Below are 24,635 nucleotides of genomic sequence, written 5' to 3' on the forward strand. Positions count from 1 at the left end.
TGACACAAAATAAATGAGCTGACTGAAACTTTCTTCTCCAACCCGCCCAACCTAATTTAATGCCAGAACAACTGCATAAGGTGAGGACACGAGATTAAATTTACTGTTCAACTGTTCAAGTCATATGGCTTAGATAATTTTCTGGGGAGAATCAACTGCTGAAATAACACAAGAGTGCTTTGTGTACAAGAAGAAGTTCAACTATCTATTAAATGTTTTATCTTCAAATCCCTAAATGCTGGGAATTTAGTAACAGAACAAACCAAGAGTATTGGCACATAATCATCACTATCTATATATATTTGCAGAGTAAGGTCATCTCAAAAGTCTCTGTTTTGCCTATCTCAAAATATACATAGATTCAATTAGACAAGCATTTACTAAGCAACTACTATACATCAAGGAGTTTATATGTTACAGTACAGGAAAAAAAATAGCACAGAGATAAAATTATACATAAACTCTGTAAAGAATAAATACAAAGTAATTTTAAGGAGAAAATAACAATTGCAGAGATCAGGAAAGGGTTTCTGGAGGGAGCATTTATACATAATATAGAAACCCAATCTTTTCCCTTAAAATACAATATAATTCAGTAGCAAGCAACTTATACTCAGTGATAATTTTATAACCCTTTCTTAGCTTAGTAGGTTTGCCTCAAACAAAATGAAATATAGTAGTTTCAGGCACTGACACCTTCTTCACTGAGGAGAAAAGTGGTAGGGATGAAATAACAGCAGCAACCAAATTGCAGAAATAAGAACTTCAAATTCTGCTTATATATGCTTGAGGCAACAGAATAGTCTACACTTTACCCCACAGGTTCAGCATGCTGAACTCAATAGTTGGCTCTTTTGGATCAAGCCATCTGCTAACAAACTAGGGAAGATGATGTAAAATAAGCATGGCATTAACTATGCAAAAGAGTCCCAACCAGTAACTCACTATGGATGGTTAATCCAATAAAAATTTTATAGATTAGCAAGGGACAGAGAGTACCCTGGGCATACAAGTGGCATTTCATACATGTTTGTTGAATTGAATACTACTCAATGGCAGGACCAGCAAGAAATAGCACTGTACAATGCAAGTATGGAATTTGCAGTCAGAGTCAGAGTTCAATCCCAGAATTTGCAGTCAAGATCCAGGGTTCAATCCCAGAATTTACAGTCAAGAGCCAGGGTCCAATCCCAGAATTTGCAGTCAGAGCATAAAAGTTCAGAGTTCAATTCTAGACACCACCTCTTTGACCTGAGAAGTAATATTACTTCTCTGACCTTTTCCTTATACTGTAAAATGGAGGAGGTGAAGAGAGATCAGACTAGATATCTCTGAGCCATTCCAATACTAAAGCTATGAGCCTAAGCATATTAGGATAATGGCAGCCTAGAAGATGAAAAACTCTTCCTAAATTGGTCTTTCCAGTTTCCCTGTACCCTTAAAAAGACTTACCAGCTCAGTGGAAATTGTATAGTCAAGAAGGCAAAATATAATAATATGGTAGAGACAATAACAGAGAAGTCTCAATAAGCAGAAGATCTGATGTCCATCAGAGATAGGAAATGGAGACGGCTATTTTTGTACAACAGAGAATTAACACTCAAAGAGATAAATTTAAAATATCCTTAGGATAAATACTGGATCTTGAATTTCACTTATGTAGGACAATCCTAGATGAAGAAATTTCATCTACAATACAGGTCCAAAATGTTCTCTACAGTTTATAAATATTAGCCAGTTGTTTAGAATATTAAGAAGTTAAGTAACCTGTCAGGGTCAAAGAACCTGAACATTGCTAGAGTTGGAGTCCAATTCCAGTGAATACCGAGAGTGTAAATGAATATCTGAGGCCAGGGAAAATATATGCTTTGCAATCAGTTTATTAATCTGAGGGTCAGTGTTTATTTACCTTTTAGGCTAGTGTTACAATATTACTAGCTACCATTAGATGACATCATATACTTCCAGGGTTAATGCACAATCCATACTTTGACATTTCAGTATCCACATTAACTATCAATACTAATTATAAATAGCATAGTTGTGACGGTCATCAATACCAACAGAATAGTTTTGATTTTATCAATTCCAAAGTATTGTCAAAACAAAGTAGTAAATAGCAGAAATCATCATACTAAATTTATCATACTTACTCAAATATGTCTTTAATTCATTATTAAATAGTATAATTGAAATACCTTGTTCCTGGCACATGCATTCTCCATCAAGATTATTCTAAATTTATCAAGTATGTCTTTAGAATTCATTATTAGGGATATGGTAAGCAAATAATTTGAATCTCTCATGCTAACAGAAAGAAAACAAGTCTCAGATAATAGCTGGATCACACTCTTGCAGTTCATGGATTTATTCAATACTGGCCCTCTACAGAACATCCCAAAAATGAATTCAAATTTTCCTAATTCCTAACCAACTTTCTAACTGCTATACATTGCTTCTCTTGGAACTCTGTAGTAAAAAAATAAAATAAAATAAAATAAATCAACCTATAGACTGACAGAGATAAGAATACTTAGTTTCAGAGAAAAGTCTTTAAGTGAAGCTGTTGGGTGAACAGAAGGGCACAGTCAATGGTCCCAAATTTATTCAAATTTCCCATATCCTCCCTAGCACCACTAACTTAGAAGAAACACTTGTAAAAATCTTCACCAGGTGGCAAACCTTCTGATAAGAAACCCAAAATATAATAGTGTCAATTTAGAATTATTCCTGAAGGCAGATACTGCCTCATTTTATTTTATCTGTGTCCCCAGAGTTTAGTACAATATCCAGCAAATATTAAATGCTTAATAAATGCTCTACCTATTTACCTATACAACAGAAAACAATTGTTAATCAAAAGAAAACTGATACGAAACATGTCAAGACAGAATGCTTCAAATTTTGCACAGTTCCTACTACATAGCAGGTGCTAAATAAATGTGTATTGACTGACTGGCTTCACCAATCTGACACACTGGGCTCTCCCAGCTGGAATCTCCCCAAAGTCATTTTTGACTGCTTCCTCCTTTCAGTCATATTTAATCAGGAAGCATTGTATTATTAACTTCAAAATGTCATTTCTTGTTACACTTTCTTCTCTAATCTTATTCCCAACATCCTTTTTTCTTTTTCACATCCTCATGCATGGATTATTGTGAACATCCTCTAAAACAGGTTTCCCTGACTATAGAGCAATTTGCCCTCTGACTCTGAATACTGCTCTACTATTGCTTCAATATAGATATCACTGATTTCTTAAGTGTGAGTACTTCCTCTACCTACCTACAAAAAATTCCTCATAGATGGCCTGAAATGAGTTTCTTTAAACTTGGTTTGAGTTGAATTGAGCATGGTAGGGTGTGAAGCGTGCTAGGCTTAGTCAGTGAAACCTGGACTCCAATCCCACAGTCCTTCATCAAGTTGCTCTCCAGCATGATAGACTCTCCCATGACCAGGTCAAGAACAGTCATCTAAATACCATCATGAAGCAACCAAAGACTTTCTAAAATACCATTTTTCATCCTTATGTATTTATTCTTTTGACCCAAAAGTCTCTTGTTGGGTTTATAAAGCAAAGATGAAAAAATATTCAAAGCAGATTTGTTTGTGAAAAAGAAAATCTAGAAACAAAATACATGGTCAACAACAAAGGCTGAACAAACTGTATATAAGAGAAATAGTGCTGACTCTGACATCAGAAGATCTGGGTTCAAATATTGCCTCCTGTTTGAGCTCTTTGAGAACAAGGGCTGTCTTTTGCCTTTATTTGTATCCCCAAGATCTAGCACATAATGAGTTTAATATAAGCATATCTCATTTTACTGCACTGCATATTATTATGCTTCACAGATGCTGAAACTTGTGGCAACCCTTTTTTAACAAAAGTTTAAGCACCATTTTCCCAACATGTACTCACCTTGTTTCTGTCATGTTTTAGTAACTCCTCCAGTAGTTCAAATGTTTTCATCATTACTCTGTTTTGATGATCTATGAGCAGTAATCTTTGATAGTGCTACTGTCATTGTTTTGGGATACCACAACAGAGAACTTAATAAATGTTAAGTATATTCTAATTGTGGAACCAATGGCTACTCCCTCATCTGAATCCCTCTCTTCAGGCCTCCCAATTCACTGAGACCCAAGGATATTGAAATTAGGCCAATTAATTACCCTATAATGGCCACTGAGTGTTCAAGTGAAAGGAAGAGTCAATGTAGACATCATTGCTGTCTTAATTTAATAAACTGCCTCAACTACCCCAACCTTCATCAACTAACATTGGGATCCATCACCAGCCATAACCATCAAGGAAAGATCTACCAGCAAAAAAGACTACTGGTGTTAACAGCTCAGACAAATGTTAGCATTTTTAGCAATAAAGTCTTTTTAAACTAAAGTATGTATATTTTTCTTACTACATAATACTATTTGCACTTAAAAGATTACAGTACAATATAAACAAAACTGTACTAGGAAACAAAAAAAAATCTGTGTGACTCACTTTATTGCAGTGGTCTGGAACTGAATCAGAAATAACTTCAAGATATGCCCATGTTTGTTGACTTCATTGGACTTGTGACCTTGAACAAGTCATTTAAACTCCTCAGACCTCAGTTTACTCAACAATAAAATGAGTGAGAAGAAAGTAAACTAAATGTTCTCTAAGATTCCTTCCAGCTCCAAGTCTATTATATCAAGATTCTACTAAATTATTAGTTCCACAACATCAACAAATATTTAGAACTTAAAAAAATATACACAGACTTGTAAGAATATGCTAGTGAAGAAAACAGACCAGAAGAACAATAAACATAGTGTTGATGTGGAAGCATATACAAAGTCTTAAATCTTGAGATAATACTAAAAAATAATACTATGACAATGTTGTGATCTCAAGCCCTTTGCTCCAATTGTACTAAATACTTTACACAGGTTTAATCACTGCCAAGAAGACAAAAGTCTTGATCTGTAGTCCTTTGGTTTCACTTCAATCAAAATTACCTCATCAGCTTTAAAAGAAGACAAAGTCAATGAGGGCTCCTCTTATGATAAAAAGAGTTTTGCTTTTGGTAACCAAATTAAGAGTGGGAAACAAGACTTGATGCTAAGTGAAGTAAGCAGAACCAAGACAACATTATACACTGTAACAACAAAATTTTGTGATGATCAACTGTGATAAACTTGGCTCTTTTCAGCAATGGGATGATTTAGGACAATTCCAATGGACATGGCATGAAAAACAACATCCAGAGAGAGAACTATGGAAACTGAATGTGGATCAAACCATAGTACTTTCATCTTTTGTTTGCTTTTTCTCTTTTTTTTTCCTTTTTAGTCTGATTTGTCTTGCACAACATGACAAATATGGAAATATGTGTAAAAAGGCTACACATATTTAGCTGACATCAGATGATTACTTGCTGTCTTGGAAGAGGAAAGCTAGGCAAAGAAGGGAGAAAAATTTGGAAGACAAAGGATACAAAAATGAACATTAAAAACTGTCTTTACATATGTTTAAAAAAATAAAATAATATTGAGCTAAATAAACAAGTATTATGAATACATATAAATACGCTAACTGGATCATCTCACTCCAAGCAGGAATATTGTTAATAATCACTTAGCTAAAATCATTGGATATTAATTAAAAAGTGAATATTAGTAAATTAGCCAAAACATTAGCTGTAATTAGCTAGCTAAAAACAGAGATTTTTCTTCTACAACTAATGTCCAAAAAAAGGAACATTAAAAGAAAAACAAGACTCAAATAAAAAACAATGGACATTGTTGGTACAGGATGAATAAAAAATTATTAAGTACTTTGCTAAATCTGGTAAACTATGATCACTGAATCCCCTTCACCTACAAACTTAGTAGAAGATGGGTTGGCATTGGGGAAGCCACATAGTAAATAAGGACTGAAAGTTCATGAAGTTAAGGAAAAAGATAGAGCTGGACTTGAGATCAAAGAATAATAGCCTGACGCCAAACCCAATCAGGGGAAAAACCTCAAGCCACTAAAGAAAAAAAAAAAAAAAAAAAAAAAAAGCTTTGTAGAATAAAAAGGATAAATTGTAAGATGGTACTGATTTCCATAACCATAATTCAAAGATAATTCTCTGAACATTTTCTTTGATGATGGTAATTCTACCCATTCCATTCAGTTTAGAAAAACTTCATTTTCAGTCCCATGATATTCATGTGTATCTGTGGTTTTCTGAAACTCATTAAAACATAAAGACAAAAAAAAATTTTAAAGGGTACATGATGCTATCATGTGGGTAGCATTTTTGTACTTTGTCTCATTAGGATACAATACCATTAATACTGAATAGGGATGTTGTCAGTAGGAATAATAATATCATTTATATAGAACTTTAAAGTTTGCAAAGTACTTCAAAAATATTCTATTCTCACAACTAAAAGATAGATGCTATTATTATTCCCATTTTATAGATGAGGCAATTAAGACAAACAGAGGCCAAAGGATTTGACCCAGATCACAAAGTTATTAAGTGTCTGAGACAATGTTGTGTTGGTGGTAAAGGTTTAGTGATTAGGGAGCAGAAAATAGTTCAAAATGCACTTTGAAGTTTAGTCTTGATTTACATTTTCTCTATCACTTTAAGCCTCAATAATAAACAAAGAAATACAACAAGAGCTGATTTATAGTGTTTGCCAATTTCTGAGAAGTGACAACAAATCAGCAAAGTGAATTGGCTTAAACCACTGGTCTAAAGTCATTTGAATTCAGGTTTTCCAGACTGTAAATCTAGCACTCTCACTTTATCCACTATACCATCTCATTCACAATTTCACACTAGCATTTCCTCAAATTGCCTTTTTGGAAAAAGAATAATTACTTACATTACAATGCTATCATTTATTTGTTTGGTCCAAAATTAATAATCTGTGTGAGCTCATGTTTTATTCTAAGTGGAGGAGTTAGCTAAAGTATGTATGAATTCTTATCAAAAGTGACATCTTCTTTAGCAAATTATCTACTGAGTCCTGGAGACTCCTTCAATCAATCAATCAATCAATCAATAACAATTAACCAGATCAAATTTTATTGGCAATGTGACATTGGAACTAAGCAAAAATTTGAGTGTATATGTAGAAATGTGAGAGGAAAATAGAATCAATAGTAGTCATGAATTAATGACTGTACAAATGACACAAAATAGATAAAATTAAAACAGATCAATGAAATTGAACATCCATCCTAGTTTTATCATAAATTTACTTTGTTACTCCCAACAAACTAACTCTTTATCTTCACATGCTCACATGTTCCTAAAGTAAAATATTATCACTACATTAGCATTATTATCTATTTAAGAGATGTAATTATTGGACAACATTCCATATTCATTAAAATAGCTTTTTTTTCCCCTCATTTGAAAGAATAGCCAGCAATAAAGGAAAAACAGAATGTGTTAAGGAATTAATTCCATTTAAGCTACAAAAAGAAATGGCATGTAATCTCCTCCTAGATAGTGAAGCAATAAAATGCCAAGAGACATGCACCCAAATGCCCTCAACTTACTCTCCCAGACTCAAATGAGATTGAGATAGAGAGAAAAAGAGAGGGAAGCAAAAGGAGGAGAAAGGGAGGGAAAGATTTTAATCTCAACAATTATTCCCTTAGACCAGGGATTCTTGATTATATTTCAAGGGATGTATAAGGGAACTCGTCCATAGGACAAGAAACCAGAAGAGCAAAACGGATGTCTTGGATACATAGCTTCCTCTTTGACTTATTTTATTTTATTTTATTTTTTTACCTAACCTATTTGAGAAGGTGTTTACAACAGATGCTTTCTCTTATTCTCTTAACACTCCAAAATTGGGATTCTAACCTCAGCATTCAACAGAAAATGTTCTCTCCAATTGATCTAACTGTCAAATCCAATGGCCTAAATCCTTATCTTTCTGGTTCTTTCTAAAGCCTTTGGATATTTTCTTCTTTGCTCTTTTGGTTCTTCTCCTACTACTACACCTGTATGACCACTTCTCAGGTTCTTTTTTGTTGGATCTTCATCTTCATCCAGTACACTAACCCTGGGGGACTGCTGAGGACTTATTCTGGGTCCTCTATATTATTTTGCTTCATGATTTCATCAGTTCCTCTGCATTGAATTATCTCTACACTGATGATTTTCAGATATATTTATCTGGCTCTATCTCCAGATTTGAGTTTATTGGTTATCTTAAACTAGTTATCTAAAACTCATCACATTAAAAACTGAACTCATTATTCCCTCCCCCCCTCCCAAAACCCTCCTCTTCCTAATTTCCCTAAAAATTAGCCATGATCAGTATTATCAGAGACCTAGTTATTCTAGCTCACAAACTACATGTCATCCTGGACTCCTCACTTCACCCCATCCCCATATCTAATCTACTGCTAAGTCCTCTCATTTCTATCTCTGAAAAATCTCCCTTAAATATGCCCTCTTCCCCCCCCCCACTACCCAATGCTGCCACCACTGTGGTATAGATGCTCATTACCTCATGCCTTGGCTATTCCAATAGCCTGCTGGCTAGTTTCCCTCCCTCTGGTCTCTCCCACATAGTCTATCTTCCACTCAACTGTTAAACTGATCTTCCTAAAGATCAAGGATAACTAAGTCACACACACACACACACACACACACACACACACACACACACACACACACACACACACACACACACACACACACACACACACCCCTGGCACACTCCCTCTAATCTCCAAATAGAAAATAAAAAAATAAAGTCCTTAATAGCCTGCCCTTTCTTTCCTTACCTTCCAGTCCCTCCCTCCTCATCTCTACTTCCTGGCTTCCTTCAAGCTTCAGTTTAAAGCTCCACTTTTTGAAAAAAGTCTTTCCCACTATCCTTGTGCCTTCCTCTGTTGATTATCTCCACTGATCCTGTATCTTATTTGTACAGTTCCATGTTTTCTTCCCTACTAAACTCCTTGAAGAGCTGGGGCTTTCTTTCACCTTTCTTGTATACCCAGTATTTAGTACAGTCAGTGCCCGGCATAACACCAAATAAATACTAGTTTTCCGACTGACTGAACAGAAATTTATAAGATCAAAAGCCATTCCCCAACAGAGAAGTAATCAAAGGATATGAACAAACATTTCTCAAGAATGAAATTGAAAAGTATAAATATATTCAAGAATACTCCCTATCACTAACAATAAAATACATATCATATCAAACAACCCTGAGATTTTATCTCATGTACAATAAATTGCAAAAATGACAAAAAAATAAAAAAGCATAGTCAATGATATGGGAAGATAAAACACATTAAGATAGGCACATTAAGACATTGTTGGTGAAGCTGGGAATTGATACAACTACAACTGGAAAGTAATTTGGAATTATGGAAATAAAGTGAATAGAAAATATCCAAACCCAGAAATTCCCCTGCAAGGCATAAATGCTAAGGAGGTTACCGACAAAAAGAGAATACATCTGATTATTTATAGCAACACTTTTTGTGGTAGATGCCTACTCACTGAAGAATGGCTAAACTAAATGTGGTACATGTGGTAATAGAGTATTAATATGCTGTATTTCAATGGCAAATATGATCAATACAGACAAGCATTAAAGATCTATATGAACATATACAAAGTACAGTAAGCAAAGCCAAAAATAACAACATACATAATGACTACAACAACAAAAAATTAATTAAAAGTAAATGTTGCAGAATTGCAAAGAACAAGTTTGGATCCCAAAGAAGAGAAATGATTCCCCAACAATCTCTGCAGGGGTAGGAGGTTTCAGGTGTGGGGTATTACATATCAGAATTTTTTTTGTTTGATCCATTGATTGAGTTTGCCAATTATTTTTCCCTTCTTTTTTCTTAAAAAAAAAAAAAAAAAAACCTTAAAATATTGCTCATGATAATTGTGGAAATATGCATGTTTAACTTGTGCAACTGGATTACTTGCTACCTAGGAGGGGATAGAGAAAAGGAAAGGAAAAATTTGGAACACGAGGTTTTGCTAAAGTGAATGTTGAAAATTATCCATACATGGTTTGAAAAAAAAAAACCTAAAAAAAGCTAGGGCATCAAAATAATTGCTCACTTTCAAAGGAAAGGAGGATGATTCAGAGGGAAATTTATTTAATGTATAAACAAAAAATATCAGTAACTTATTTTTTAAATATATACATGGATAATTTTCAACATTCACCCTTACATAATCTTGTGTTCCAAATTTTTTCCTTCCTTTCCCCTCTCATTCCCTCCCATAGAAGGCAAGTAATTCAATATATGTTAAACACATGCAATTCTTCCACACATTTCCACAAATGTCATGCTACACAAGAAAAATTTGACCAAAAAGGAAAAAAAAATAAGAAAGAAAACAAAATACAAGCAAATAACAACAAAAGTGTGAAAATATATGTTGTGATCCACACTCAGTTCCCACAGTCCTTTCTCTGGGTACAAATGGCTCTCTTCATCACAAGACTGAATTAGTATGAATCATCTCATTGTTGAAGAAAGCCACATCTATGAGAATTGATCATCATATAATCTGGCTGTTGCCATGTATAATGACCGCCTGTTTCTGCTCATTTCACTTAGCATCTGTTCAAGTATGTCTCTCCAGGCCTCTCTGAAATCACCCCACTGATCATTTCTTATAGAACAATAAAATTCCATAATATTCAAGTACCGTAACTTATTCAGCTATTAATCAACTAATGGACATCCATTCAAATAACTTTTTTTTTTACTTTTTTTTTATTATTTTTTGGCTGAGGCAATTGGGATTAAGTGACTTGCCCAGGGTCACACAGCTAGGAAGCGTTAAGTGTCTGAGGCTACATTTGAACTCAAGTCCTCCTGACTTCAGGGCTGGTGCTCTACCCACTGTGCCACCTAGCTGCCCCAAATAATTTATTTTTTAAAAAGGTAAACGATCTGCACATGTTGGAGTCACAATTTCATTTGTAATCTCTTTTTCTTTGTATACAGAAATGAATGCACCTGGTTAACAATCTTTGTTAAGTTCAGAATAACAAAAACTTCAAATAAAAAAAAAAGAAAACCTCTACTCAATGATAAGACAAACCACTCTGCCCAAATTACCATCTATGTAAACAAAGAGGCACTCAGTATACTACATAACCCACTCTCAAACACTTCATCCCACTCCCAGTTCAAATACTAGAGGAATATATTGGCATTTGTAGAAAAATATCTGCTTGACATGATGGTATACTTAGAGAACCCCAAAGACTCTGCTAAAAAGCTATTAGAAATAATTCAGAATTTTAGCAAAGTCGCAGGATACAAAATAAATCCACATAAATCCTCAGGATTTTTATACATTACCAACACAATCCAACAGCAAGAGATACAAAGAGAAATTCCATTCAAAATAACAGTCGATAGTATCAAATATTTGGGAATAAATCTACCAAAGGAGAGTCAGGAATTATATGAGCAAAATTACAAAACACTTGCCACAAAAATAAAGTCAGATTTAAATAATTGGAAAGACATTCAATGTTCTTGGATAGGCCGAGCAAATATAATAAAGATGACAATACTCCCCAAACTAATCTATTTATTTAGTGCTATACCAATCAGACTCCCAAGAAACTATTTTAATGACCTAGAAAAAATAACAACAAAATTCATATGGAAGAATAAAAGGTCGAGAATTGCAAGGGAACTAATGAAAAAAAAGTCAGAGGAAGGTGGTCTAAGTGTACCTGATTTAAAGCTATATTATAAAGCAACAGTCACCAAAACCATTTGGTATTGGCTAAGAAATAGACTAGTTGATCAGTGGCATAGGTTAGGTTCACAGGACAAGATAGTGAATAAAAATAGCAATCTAATCTTTGACAAACCCAAAGATCCCCAATTTTGGGATAAGAATTCATTATTTGACAAAAACTGCTGGGAAAACTGGAAATTAGTATGGCAGAAACTAGGCATGGACCCACATTTAACACCACATACTAAGATTAGATCAAAATGGGTCCAAGATTTAGGCATAAAGAACGAAATCATAAATAAATTGGAGGAACATGGGATGGTTTACCTCTCAGACTTGTGGAGGAGGAAGGAGTTTGTGTCCAAGGGAGAACTAGAGACCATTATTGATCACAAAATAGAACATTTTGATTACACCAAATTAAAAAGTTTCTGCACAAACAAAACTAATGCAAACAAGATTAGAAGGGAAGTAACAAATTGGGAAAAAATTTTTACAGTTAAAGGTTCTGATAAAGGCCTCATCTCCAAAATATACAGAGAATTGACTTTAATTTATAAGAAATCAAGCCATTCTCCAATTGATAAATGGTCAAAGGATATGAACAATTTTCAGATGATGAAATTAAAAATATTTCCACTCATATGAAAGAGTGTTCCAAATCACTATTGATCAGAGAAATGCAAATTAAGACAACTCTGAGGTATCATTACACACCTGTCAGATTGGCTAAAATGACAGGAACAAATAACGATGAATGTTGGAGGGGCTGTGGGAAAACTGGGACACTGATGCATTGTTGGTGGAGTTGTGAAAGAATCCAACCATTCTGGAGAGCAATCTGGAATTATGCCCAAAAAGTTATCAAAATGTGCATACCCTTTGACCCAGCCATACTACTACTGGGCTTATACCCCAAGGAACTACTAGAGAAGGGAAAGGGTCCTGTATGTGCCAAAATGTTTGTGGCAGCCCTTTTCATAGTGGCTAGAAGCTGGAAGATGAATGGATGTCCATCAATTGGAGAATGGTTGGGTAAACTATGGTATATGAATGTTATGGAATATTACTGTTCTATAAGAAATGACCAACAGGAGAAATACAGAGAGGCTTGGAGAGACTTACATCAACTGATGCTGAGTGAAACGAGCAGAACCAGAAGATCATTATACACTTCAACAATGATACTGTACGAGGATGTATGCTGATGGAAGTGGATTTCTTCAACATAGAGAAGAGCTAATCCAATTCCAATTGATTAATGATGGACAGAACCAGCTACATCCAGAAAAGGACTGGGAAATGAATGTAAACTGTTATTTTTACCTTCTGAATCCAATTCTTCCTGTGCAACAAAAAATTCGGTTCTACACACATATATTGTATCTAAATTATACTGTAATATATTTAACATATATAAGACTGCTTGCCATCAGGGGGAGGGGGTTGGGGGAGGAAGGGAAAAAATCTGAATAGAAGTAAGTGCAAGGGATAATGTTGTAAAAAATTACCCATGCATATGTACTGTCAAAAAATGTTATAATTATAAAATAAAATAAAAAATTAAAAAAAAAAAAAAAAAAAAAAAAAAGAACCAAAGAAACTAAAGTTAAAAAAAAAAAAAAAAAAAAAAAGAAAAATATCTGCTGTATAAAAACAAATATAAATTAATTTTCTTAAATAGAAGGTAAAGAAAATGCAACATTTGGGAAGCAAAAAAATTATGTGGGCAACAAATTCAGCAATAAACATATTTATATATTACATTAATGCATAAAATGTGTGGGTGCTCATATGCCACACAGCCAAATCAACATGCCATTCCCCTTATTAAGTATAGCCAACACTTTGGAAATGTGTCCTAGTTACTGTGAAATGGAGGTCAACCCATTTCTAATAGCCTTCATGGTATATATATTCCCAGGTTCAGTGACCCTGAGGAATTTCGTTGCAATGAAAAATTTGCACATAAACTTTCTGACATTAAAGGAAGTATTAAGAAAAATAAAAACTAATAAAGTACAAAAAGTGTCAAAATTTGTGAAGTCAAGATTTATTTAGAAGCTTATGATCACTAGCAAAGTCACCTGACCATCTCTCCTTTTTTATGCCATAAAGGAAAAATAAAGTTCAAGTGGATGCCATTTGATGCCACTTATCCTTAAGGTTTTCCTTTTCCTTACTGTCTTGTATATTTCTGAAAACGGAGGTTTTTTTGTTTGTTTTTTATCTGTGAAGTAGAGAAATAATGTTGTGTCAAAGAAAAAAGGGACCAATAGTTTAAGATACATTCCCTATGAGGAAGCTACAATTGCAGACCTTTCTAGTTACTTTTTTGTTATTTTTCAATTGTTTCAGTGGTGTCTGACTCTGTGACCCCATTTAGGATATTCTTAGCAAAGACTGGTTTGCCATTTCTTCCTCATTTTAAAGATGAGGAAACTGAAGCAAACAAGTTTAAATGACTTGTCCAAGGTCACAGAACATCTGAGGCTACAATGAACTCAGGTCTTCCTGACTCTAGATCTAGCTTTCTACCCACTGGACCACCTAGCTGCCCCTATTTTCTAATTACTAGTATACATTAAAAAAAAAAAAATCACATTTCTATTCTGTGCCGTACATTTGCCTTTCAACATATGAGTCATTTATGTATAAAATTTGATTTTTTTTAGAGTTGGAAATGCTTTTAAAATTCTCTTCTAACCCACTAAGGATTGATGTTAAGTGAAATAACTAATGGCCTAAGACTCAAACCAGTTTATACTCCTAAGTAGTAACGTTAGATCTTTATAGGTTACTAAAATGCTTGCACATAATCCCACCATTCTAATTTCTGTTTACTTTATTTTTAAAAAAAAATAAAAAAAAAACTTTTTCATATGGCTTCAAAATTTCTACACTCTTTTCAATGTTGCAGAATTGTTTTAAAAGCAAACAAATTATATGGAATTACTAAATAATATTGTTCTGCCACCTCTTTTTCCCCAGGTCTAGACTCAAGAACATTTGAACCATTCCCTCCAAGAGACATTCCAAATTTAGAGTTGTATAATTGTAGGCCACAAAGGTCCAAACTGGAGGCAAAGGCTATTGTGCCTAGACTGCCAAAGAAATGGGGAAAATCCCTGGAGAACACCAGTATCCAAAAGCTGAAAAGACTATCACTAATGGGAGGGAGGAAGAGAGGCAGGGAAGGAAAGAGGAGGAAAGGAAATAAAAGAAGAAAGTATGATTTGAAGAAAGGTCATTTCTTTGGGAAATCCAGGCTATTTAGAGTTAAAGCAAGTTGTCACTTTGTTCCTCTTCCTGGCAAAGAGTTCAAAATTCTGCCTCCCTGTCATCTTGACCCAGTTTTTGGCCAACCTCAGGAAAGTTAAAATAATTCACAGACCTTCAAAACTAACTTGCTGGCAGGGTGGTCTTTGAAGACTGAAGCCAAGGGCCTTAGCAGACAATGCTTCCTGTTTATTTTTTTAAGTTTTTAAAGATTCATTCACAATCCCCCCCAAAGTGTAAGTGACCAAAAAAAAAAAAAAAAAAACTAGGCTTTAACTAAGAAGTACTTAATTTGAGGATTTATGAACTTTTTTCACATTTAACTATTTCAATATTAGTTCTCTTTGCCATCTTATGTATTTTATTTCATGCATTTAAAAACATTCTGAGAAGGGGTCCATAGGCTTCAGATTGCCACACACACGCACACGCGCACAAAAAACTGCCTAAATCACTTGGGTGTTTCGTTTCTCCTTGCTGTAATCATTTTTCTCGTAATGGGATGTGCCGTTACTAGGTAGAGTTTGTCTGGAAGCTTTCCCTCCCCTATCAGGGATCCAATACACAGGGGAAATATTAGCTCATGCCTAAAGTCTAATTTTGAGGAGAACCAAAATAAATAAATAAATAAATGAAATAAAACAACCCAGTCCTGCCTCCCACAGAAAATAGGAATTAATCCCTGTCAGGTGCTCGATGCTGCACAGCACACAAACTTAGTACGGCAAAGCTCATAAGAGGAACTTTTTTTTTTTTTTTCCCAACTGTAACTTTCTTTCTCATTTAACAACAATGGTTTCTTCTCCCTTCGGATCTGAAAACTAGTTGGGTCTATAGGTGAGAGTCCCCGTCCCATTCTGCAGGTACCCAAGCTGGAAATTGCGAAACCACTGGGGGCAGGGAGCGAGGGTGTGAAAGATGCTGCCAGGGAGAACAGAAGTGGAGCTGGGAGAGAGCCTGCAATTATCCGCCCGCAAACTCGCCGGGGAGCCGTCGCTGCGGGCCCCACGCACGCGCCTCCCCCCTCCCCCAGCACCCCGGAGCGCTCACCGAGCTGCTGCCCCCCAGCTTCGCGCTGATCCTCTTCACCAGCATAATGCGGCTACTTCTCTTTTTGCAGATGCCGCCTCCTATCTCCTCCTCCGCTGAAGCCGCGGGAACCGCCGCAGCCGCCGCCGCCTGCTCTTCCTTCTCCGGCGGCAGCTCGGGACTCATACTGGTCCCATTTCCCAGCCGGCTGGGAGGGATGGCGAGGCAAGCAAGAGAACGGAGAGGAGGGGCTGCGGCTGGAGTGGATTCCACTCCCGCCCCGGGACCCTCTCGAGCTGGCAGCGGCCTCCTCCTCCCGCCGGCGCTCGTTCCGTCATCTGCCTCGCTAGGGCCAGCCGCGCTCGCGCTGAGCTCGCCCGGCGGCGGCGGAGGCGCCAGCGGCGGAGCGCAGGGAGAGGCAGACAGCCAAGCCGACCACTGCAACTGGCTGGGGCCGGGGGAGGGGTGCGGGTTCCCGGGCGCACGCGCAGTGTCACGCGCGCGTTACCCGGAGGCGACCGCAGAGCCGAGTCTCTAGCGCAAACCAGACGAACCTAGCTGGGGCAGCCTCGGGGATCACCCTGCGCTCCCAGAGACACACTAGAAGACCATGACCCCCACAGCAAAATCCGGGCCACCGCTTCCTCAAACTTTACACGCCTCCGGAAACGCGTCACTGCATCCGCTTACGGCCAAATCAAACACGCCCCTTCAGCCGCTCCATCTCCCCTTTTCAATCTCCCTCTCCAAACTAAGGGGAGGAGCGAGCGCTAAGAAGGCCTAGGCCACTGCAGCTTAGCCTGGGAGTTCTGCTTTGGCAGACTAGTCCTGGGGAATAATACTTGTACAACTAAGTATGATAAAATACACAGCTCTGAAGTCAGGAGGACCTGAGTTCAAATCTTCCCTCTGACACTTACCATTTCCAAGCTGTGTGATTCTGGGCAGGTCACTTTACCCGTTACTCCAGCAAAAAAAAAAAAGAAAGAAAGAAAGGAAGGAAGAAAGGAAAAAAGAAAGGAAGGAAGAAAGAAAGAAAGAAAGAAAGAAAAAAGTTTAGGGGGCAGCTAGGTGGCGCAGTGGGTAGAGCACCAACCTTGAAGTCAGGAGGTCCTGAGTTCAAATCTTCCCTCAGACACTTAACATTTCCAAGCTGTGTGACCCTTTCCAAGCTGTGTGACCCTGGGCAAGTCACTTGACTCCAATTGCCTCAGCAAAAAAATAAATAAAATATAAATGAAATGAAAAGGCATCCAAATCACTCTGGATCTCATAGACTGATCAATGAAAGGTCCCTGAAACATGTGAAGAAATGTTTGGGGCAGCCTTTTTTGTAATGGCAAGAAACTGGAAACTTGAATGGATGTCCAGTTGGAGAATGGCTGAATAAGTTATGGTATATAAGTGCTATGGACTATTGTTCTATAAGAAATGATCAGACTTACAGGACTGGTGCTGTTGTGCCCCAGCTTCCTTTTATTATTCTGCCTCAGTTTCCCTAAATTGCTCTGCCTCAGTTTCCTGAATTGTTCTGACTCAATCCTCCTGGTGGTAACCCTCCCCCCACTCCTGACTATTAGGACTGATATAATGTAGGACTAGCTACTCTAAGGTAATAAACTGTAAATCTCAGATAAGGGGGAGTTCAGACTTCCTGGCTCTTAAATCCTCCTAAACTATCCAGAATTTATGGCCCTACCCCAACCTGTCAGCACCAAATGGATGGTCTGTTCCTGGAAATCCCCACTGTTTACCGGTGTTCAGACTCCATCCCTTGCCTTTGTCTCCCCTGATCAATTAGAGCCATATATAATTCATTGGAATCTCACATTCAAAGCTGGATTTTTTGAGATGAAAGTCCAATTCCGCCCTGGAGGCAGAGTGGATTCTGCTCTACCTCCAGACTCCCCCTCTCAGAAACCCAAATAAAATATTAACACTCTCTAATCTCTATCTTGCCTCAGTTTCTCCAGCATTACAACCAGATCATTGTACACGCCAACATCAATATTATACTGATGGACGTGGCTCTTTCCAACAACGAGATGATTGAGGCCAGTCCCAGAGATCTTGTGATGAAGAGAACGCATACACCCAGAGAGAGGACCGTGGGAACTGAGTATGGGTCACAGCATAATATTCTCATGCTTTTTGTTCTGTTTGTTTGCATTTTTTTCTTACTCATTTGCTTTATTTTTTTATCTGTTTTCTCTTGTTCAGCAAGAGAATTGTATAATATGTTTATACGTATTGGATTTAACATATATTGAATTGCTTGCCATTTAGGGGAGGGGGAGGGGATGGAGAAGAAAATCTGAAACACAAGGCTATTCAAGGGTTAATGTCAAATTATCCCTGCATATGTTTTGAAAATAAAAAGCTTTAGGGGAAAAAAAAAAAAATATGTCCCTGGTGTGGTCAACATTTTAGCCCTGATTGGCTCAAAGTGAAGCTTCTGTTTTAGCTAGAAACCCCTCCCCGACTGATTTTTTTTCTTCTTTGGTGTCTTTTTTTCTTTTTCTTTTTTTGACTAGGTAAAAAAAGGCCATTCTCTACCTCATTTCCTAACTATCTTTAATCACTTGTCCTTTTTAAGCTAAGGTCTTCTATTGGTTCAGTTTGAGGACATGCCTGTTCAGTGATTAAGGCTAGGTAAAAATTGAGGCAAAGAATGGCATTTGAGTGTTGCCTCAGATAAACTGAGAGACTTGTTAAAGATCTTAGCTTAAAAAGACCAAGATCTCCCACTGCACCCAGAGCCATCACCAGTCGCCCTAATCCCAGATGGCTCCAGAGGAAGAAGTGAAGCTAATGACTTTGCACAGCCCACCCTCACTTAAATGCAACTCACTTGCATGGCATAGCATTGCTTCCCAGATGTCAACATCCTCTTTGAGAATAAAGAACAAATACTGACTTAGTATCAAAATCAGTGATATGGGGGCAGCTAGGTGGCTCAGTGGATAGAGCACCAGCCTTGAATTCAGGAGGACCCGAGTTCAAATTTGATCTCAGACACTAAACACTTCCTAGCTGTGTGACCCTGGGCAAGTCACTTAACCCCAGCCTCAGAAAAAAAACAAAAAACAAAAAAAAAAAACAGCAAAATCAGTGATATCGAGCATCCTTTCCTAAAGTTATGGATTGATTGCAATTTGTTTTTGAGAACTATTTGTGCATATCTTTTGACCACTTCTGTATTAGGGCATGCTCTTTTATCTGTTTGTGGTCTATATATTTTAGATAGTAAACCCTAATCAAAAATATTTGATACAGATACAGTTGTTTCCCTTTTTATTGAGATGTTTTAATTCTGTTTGTGCAAACGATTTTCTGTCATATAATCAAAAATTATCTGCCTCCATCTCTTGTTTGATTAAGAATGTATCCATTCACACTGGGAAATGAGTGTAAACTGCATTTTTGTTTTTCTTCCCAGGTTATTCTTACCTTCTGAATCCAATTCTTCCTTTGCAACAAGAGAACTGTATGATTCTGCACACATGTATTGTATCTAGGGATACTATAACATATTTAACATGTATAAGACTGCCTGCCATCTAGGGGAGGGGATGGAGTGAGGGAAGGGAAAAATCAGAACAGAAGTGAGTGCAAGGGATAATGTAAAAAAAATTACCCATACATATGTACTGTCAAAAAAAAAGTTATATTTTAAGAAAAGAATGTATCCATTCCTTAAAACTATAAAAGGTATAATGACATGTTATTTTACTTTACTTTGAATTTATTGTAGAATATGTTATAAAATGTTGGTCTTAGCCTCATGTCACTGTTCTCCACAGTTCTTATCAAATAGGAAGTTCTTTCCTAATGTGAGGTTTTCAATGTTGGAAGTAATTAGCAAAGGAATTGATAAAATTAATCCCAGAGGTAGGCAGGAAGAAAGCCCTGATAGAGTTCAGTGTAGCTCCACGGTCCCATCCTCTGAGAAGGTCATCCAGAATGAAATCTAAGTTATGTCCTTGAGCCCCACCCTCTGTAAAGGTCTTACTTTGCCATGCCCTGTCAAAAATCCCACTCATGTCTCTGACGTTAAATTTTTCCTATAAAACCTACTTATGAGCCTTCCCATGGCTGCTGCCTTCCTTTAAGTCAATCCAGCACAGCACTCTGCCTCATGAGGTCTTTCTCCTTATTCCTCCCCCATGCCACATGGTATCTCTTTTAACTCCACTATTCTTCTCAACCCCACTTCTCCTTCCAGCTAACTCTTTTAGGGTGCTAAGTTCCTTTCAGGATTTAGCCTGCCAGCTAAGGGCATGCCCCAAGCTCATGGGGTGCTCCCTTTCTACTGGAGAAGTGTGAGTTACCCTGAGGAACTTGTCTTTCTTATGTTTTCCCACTCTATTTCATATTTATCATTCTATTGTATCCATTCATTTTGTCTATTGTATCCCTTCATTCTGTCTGTAATCTCTTCCCTAAATAAACCTACCTTTTGCTAAAGAGAATAGCGAATTCTTTCCATAACCGAACCCCAACTTTTCATGCTTACCATCATCCATATCATTTTGGTGCTGAAAACCCAGCACTCTTCCATCTCTTTCTGTGTCCTTGCTGCTGAGTACTCTCAACTTTATGGTTATATGAATGATTCTTGGTGCCTCTCCCCCTAATCTTCTCTACTGTTAGAAATATGCTACAAAGATAAAAATGATTGAAGAGTGCATTAAGTAAGTTGGTTTATTTATGGCTCTTACCAGAAGCAGATGATCTGTCCAGGAGCAGATGCTTGCTTATAGACAGGGAAATGAGCCTTCTCTTTGCTAGCACAAAGTCCTTCCCTCACAGCCCCTGTGACTGGGAATGATGAAGTTAACAGACTTCCTGTCCTCCCATTGATTGTTCCTCCTTGACATGCCCCCCCCCTCACCATACAACCCATGTTCAAAAATAGCAAAAAATTCCTCCTTTGGAGAGAAGTTAATATTACATGGTCACTCAGTGCTTGCAATTACCTTTTACCCACTTTTTGTTTTGGATTGTTGAGTTCAAAGGCTCACTATCTTGTTTTGTACAATTCAGCTTATTGGACCTTTCTCTAAGTCTTTGTCTCTATATGTAAATACAATTCTATAGGTTGCTCACAAAACCTTCCTTCCTTGACCACCCTACCCTGATCCCATGCCATCTGCCTCTGTACCCCTTTCACAACTTGTCTCTGTATCTTCTGTGCCATTTGCCCCTACAATCTCTGTGTCTTAATGAAGTGAGATTGTAGCCTCACTTCCAACAGCCATTGTGGTTTTTCTGTCAAGTACCCAAAGAGTTCTGAGTATCTGCTCCCTTTTCATAATTTCTTACATTATCATTTTATCAATAAATATAGAAAAAAAGACTTTGAAAAAGTTTAACATTTTTTTTTGCTAAAAAACCCTATAAAGTATAATTTAAATAGCTGGAGGATTATTTAGTGCTTATAGCTAGAGCTGTGCCAATGTAATAAAAATGACAATATTGTCCAAATTAATTTATACTTTTAACACTTTGCCAATTAAATTACCAACGGAATGTTTTAAAGAACTTGACATAATAATAACAAAATTCATTTAGAAAAACAAAAATTCTAGCTTATTCTCAGGAATGAACAAGCCCAACTATTCCTATTATCAGTCATAATCAGGTCAGTTTTTCCAAACTGTCCTGTTAACACAGGATGATGTGAAAACAAAATTCATTCTCCATCTCAGAGTCTGTCTTGAATAGCAAATCTTTAGACAAGTTTTGGTCTGGTAATTTGGTCTGGCTGCTTCTTGATCCCTCCCAGACCTCTTCCAACTCCTCCCAAATTTGTTCCTTTACTCCCTAGACCCTGTCTCCTATCCCACTGAGACTTAAAAGTCGTTACCCACAAAATCCATGTTCCTCAATTAGTTTGACTCTGCTTTGCTTAGTCATATTTGGTTAAGTCTGTAAGCTATTTCATCTAATAAATGACAAATTTTTGTTATCTATGATAAATGTCTATGACATAATTTCTTTGTGTTGTGCTAATCATTATGCTCTCCCAAATCTATTGCATATTTCTATTTCATCTTACTACTTCAGAATATCACAAGAAATTATTAAAATATGTAAGGCCAAATTGCAATACACTTCTGATGGAGAGAGCCATCTGCATTCACAGAGAGGACTATGGGGACGAATGTGGATCACTAGTATTGTGGTCTTTTTTATGGTCACTGCTGTTTATTTTCTTGTTTGTTTTTTTTTCTCATTTTTTTCTCCTTTTGATCTGATTTTTCTTGTGCAAAATGAAAAATGTGTAAATATGCTTGGAAGAACTGTGTATATTTATCCCATATTGATTGCTTGCTGTCTAGGAAGAAGGGGTAGCAGAGAAGAGAGGGAGAAAAATTTGGAGCACAAGGTTTTGCAAGGGTGAATATTGAAAACTATCTTTGCATGTAATTTTCAAAATAAAATAAAATAAAATATTTATTTTCTTGTTCTGCCAGTCAAGATGCCAAAAGGGAAGAAGGCCAAGGGGAAGAAGGTGGCTCCGGCCCCTGCTGTTGTAAAGAAACAAGAGGCCAAGAAAGTGGTCAATCCTTTATTTGAGAAGCAGCCCAAGAACTTTGGCCTTGGTCAGGACATCCAGCCCAAAAGGGACCTTATTTAATTTATCAAATAGCCTCGAATACATCAGACTTCAGCTTCAAAGGTCGACCCTTTACAAACGTTTGGAAGTGCCACCAGCAATCAACCCAGGCCTTAGATCATCAGACAGGTATCAACTGATTAAACTGGCTCACAAGTACAGACCTGAGACAAAGCATGAAAAGAAGCAAAGGCTGCTGGCTAGGGCTGAGCAAAAAGCTGCAGGCAAAGGAGATGTCCCCACTAAGAGACCAGCGGTCCTCAGAGCAGGCATTAACACTGTTACTACCCTGGGAGAAAACAAGAAAGCACAGTTGGTAGTGATTGCATATGATGTGGACCCCATTGAGCTAGTGGTCTTCCTACCTGCCTTGTGCAGGAAAATGGGGGTTCTTTATTGTATTATCAAAGGTAAAGGCAGACTGGGTCACTTAGCTCACCAAAAGACTTGCATAAGCATTGCCTTCACACAGGTGAACCCTGAAGATAAAGGAGGTCTAGCTAAACCACTAGAAGTCATCAAAACCAATTACAATGACAGATATGATGAGATCCATTGTCACTGAAGTAGCTATGTCCTGGGTCTAAAATCAGTGGCTCATATTGCCAAGCTGGAAAAGGCAAAAGCTAAGGAATTTGAAACCAAATTAGGTTAAATGTATGTTTGATTTTTCCCTACATAAAAATTAAAATATGAACAAAATTTTAAAAAATAAAGCTATTATAATAAAAAAAAGAAGTAAAGCCAAAAGAAAGTAGCAATTCCAGACCTCAAACTATAGTTAAAAAAAAAGCTGTACTATTAAAACCAAGTATTGGTTAAAGAATAAAGAGATAGGGTAATAAAAATGACTGAACAAAGAAGATTAAGAAATAAAACAACTCAATAATTCATCATTTGATGAAGTGGAAAACTTAAATTACCTAGGGACAAATCTTCTTATTTAATAAAAAACTAACAGGAAAACTGAAAAATCATCTGAAATTAAAATTTCAGATTATTTAGAAGAAGATATTAGATCAATACTTTGCACCATATTCCACAATACATTCTAAATGGATATGTGCCTTTCTATTAAAGATTATACCAAAAAAATTATAAAAGAAACATATTACATATCTCTTATAGCCATGGGAAGAAGCTGTATTCATAACAAAGCAAGTGAGAGAGAGACAATAATAAAAGATAAAATAATAAGCCTGATTATTCAAAACTGAAAAGTCTCTACAGAAACCTGTATTCCATACATTGTATTTAATTTATACTTTATCATATTGAACATGTATTGGTCAACCTGCAATCTGGGGTGGGGGGGGAAAGAGGGGAAAAATTAGAACTAAAGGTTTGGCAATTGTCAATGTTGTAAAATTACCCATGCATATATTTGTAAATAAAAAGGTATAATAAAAAAATAATAATAAAATTTAAAAAAAAGAAAAGTCTCTACAGAGACCGCATTAAAATGCATCAAGGATAAAAAGAGAAATGGTCCAATTAAAAAAAACACTTTATATCTCTGATAAAGATTGGTTTCCAAGTTATATAAGCAATGGAGAGAGAAAGACAGAGAGAGAGAGAGCACTATAACCAATAGCCATTCACCAATAGATACATGGTCAAAAGTTATGAAAAAATGCTTCTCAAAAGAACTGCAAATTATTCACAGGTACTTTTAAAATGTTCCAAATGATTAACACTGGGAGAAATACAAATCAGAACAACCCTAAGGTTTCATTTCATACCCTCCAAATTGGCAAAAGGGACCAAAAATGGCATAGACAAGGAAAACAAATTTCCTCAATGGTCATGTTCAAAAAATACATGTCTCATGTGGCCCTCAGGCCATTAACTCTCTATGAGGAGGTATCATGATTCTTTACTGTTTCTCCAGAATGATAATGGTAGTTGCGTTAAGAATTCTTAAATCTTTCAAAGTTATTTATACTTACAGT

The 24,635-nt window shown here is 36.6% G+C and overlaps 1 protein-coding gene and 1 pseudogene across 2 annotated transcripts in view; one reads left to right on the plus strand and one right to left on the minus strand.

Moving 5' to 3' along the window:
• MFSD14B (major facilitator superfamily domain containing 14B) overlaps window positions 1–16,726 on the minus strand; it is an 81,265-nt gene extending 64,539 nt beyond the window's left edge. For both annotated transcript variants that reach the window (XM_074281704.1, XM_074281703.1), the window contains exon 1: window positions 16,083–16,726. In XM_074281704.1, coding sequence (XP_074137805.1) covers window positions 16,083–16,247 — 165 coding nt within the window. In that variant the 5' untranslated portion in view covers window positions 16,248–16,726. The remainder of the gene's footprint in view (window positions 1–16,082) is intronic.
• Window positions 16,727–22,545: 5,819 nt separating this feature from the next.
• Window positions 22,546–23,338, plus strand: LOC141555170 (large ribosomal subunit protein eL8 pseudogene; annotated as a pseudogene).
• The last annotated feature ends 1,297 nt before the right edge of the window (window positions 23,339–24,635 follow it).

Source organism: Sminthopsis crassicaudata, chromosome 1, assembly GCF_048593235.1.
Source record: "Sminthopsis crassicaudata isolate SCR6 chromosome 1, ASM4859323v1, whole genome shotgun sequence".
Classification (NCBI taxonomy): Eukaryota; Metazoa; Chordata; class Mammalia; order Dasyuromorphia; family Dasyuridae; genus Sminthopsis; species Sminthopsis crassicaudata.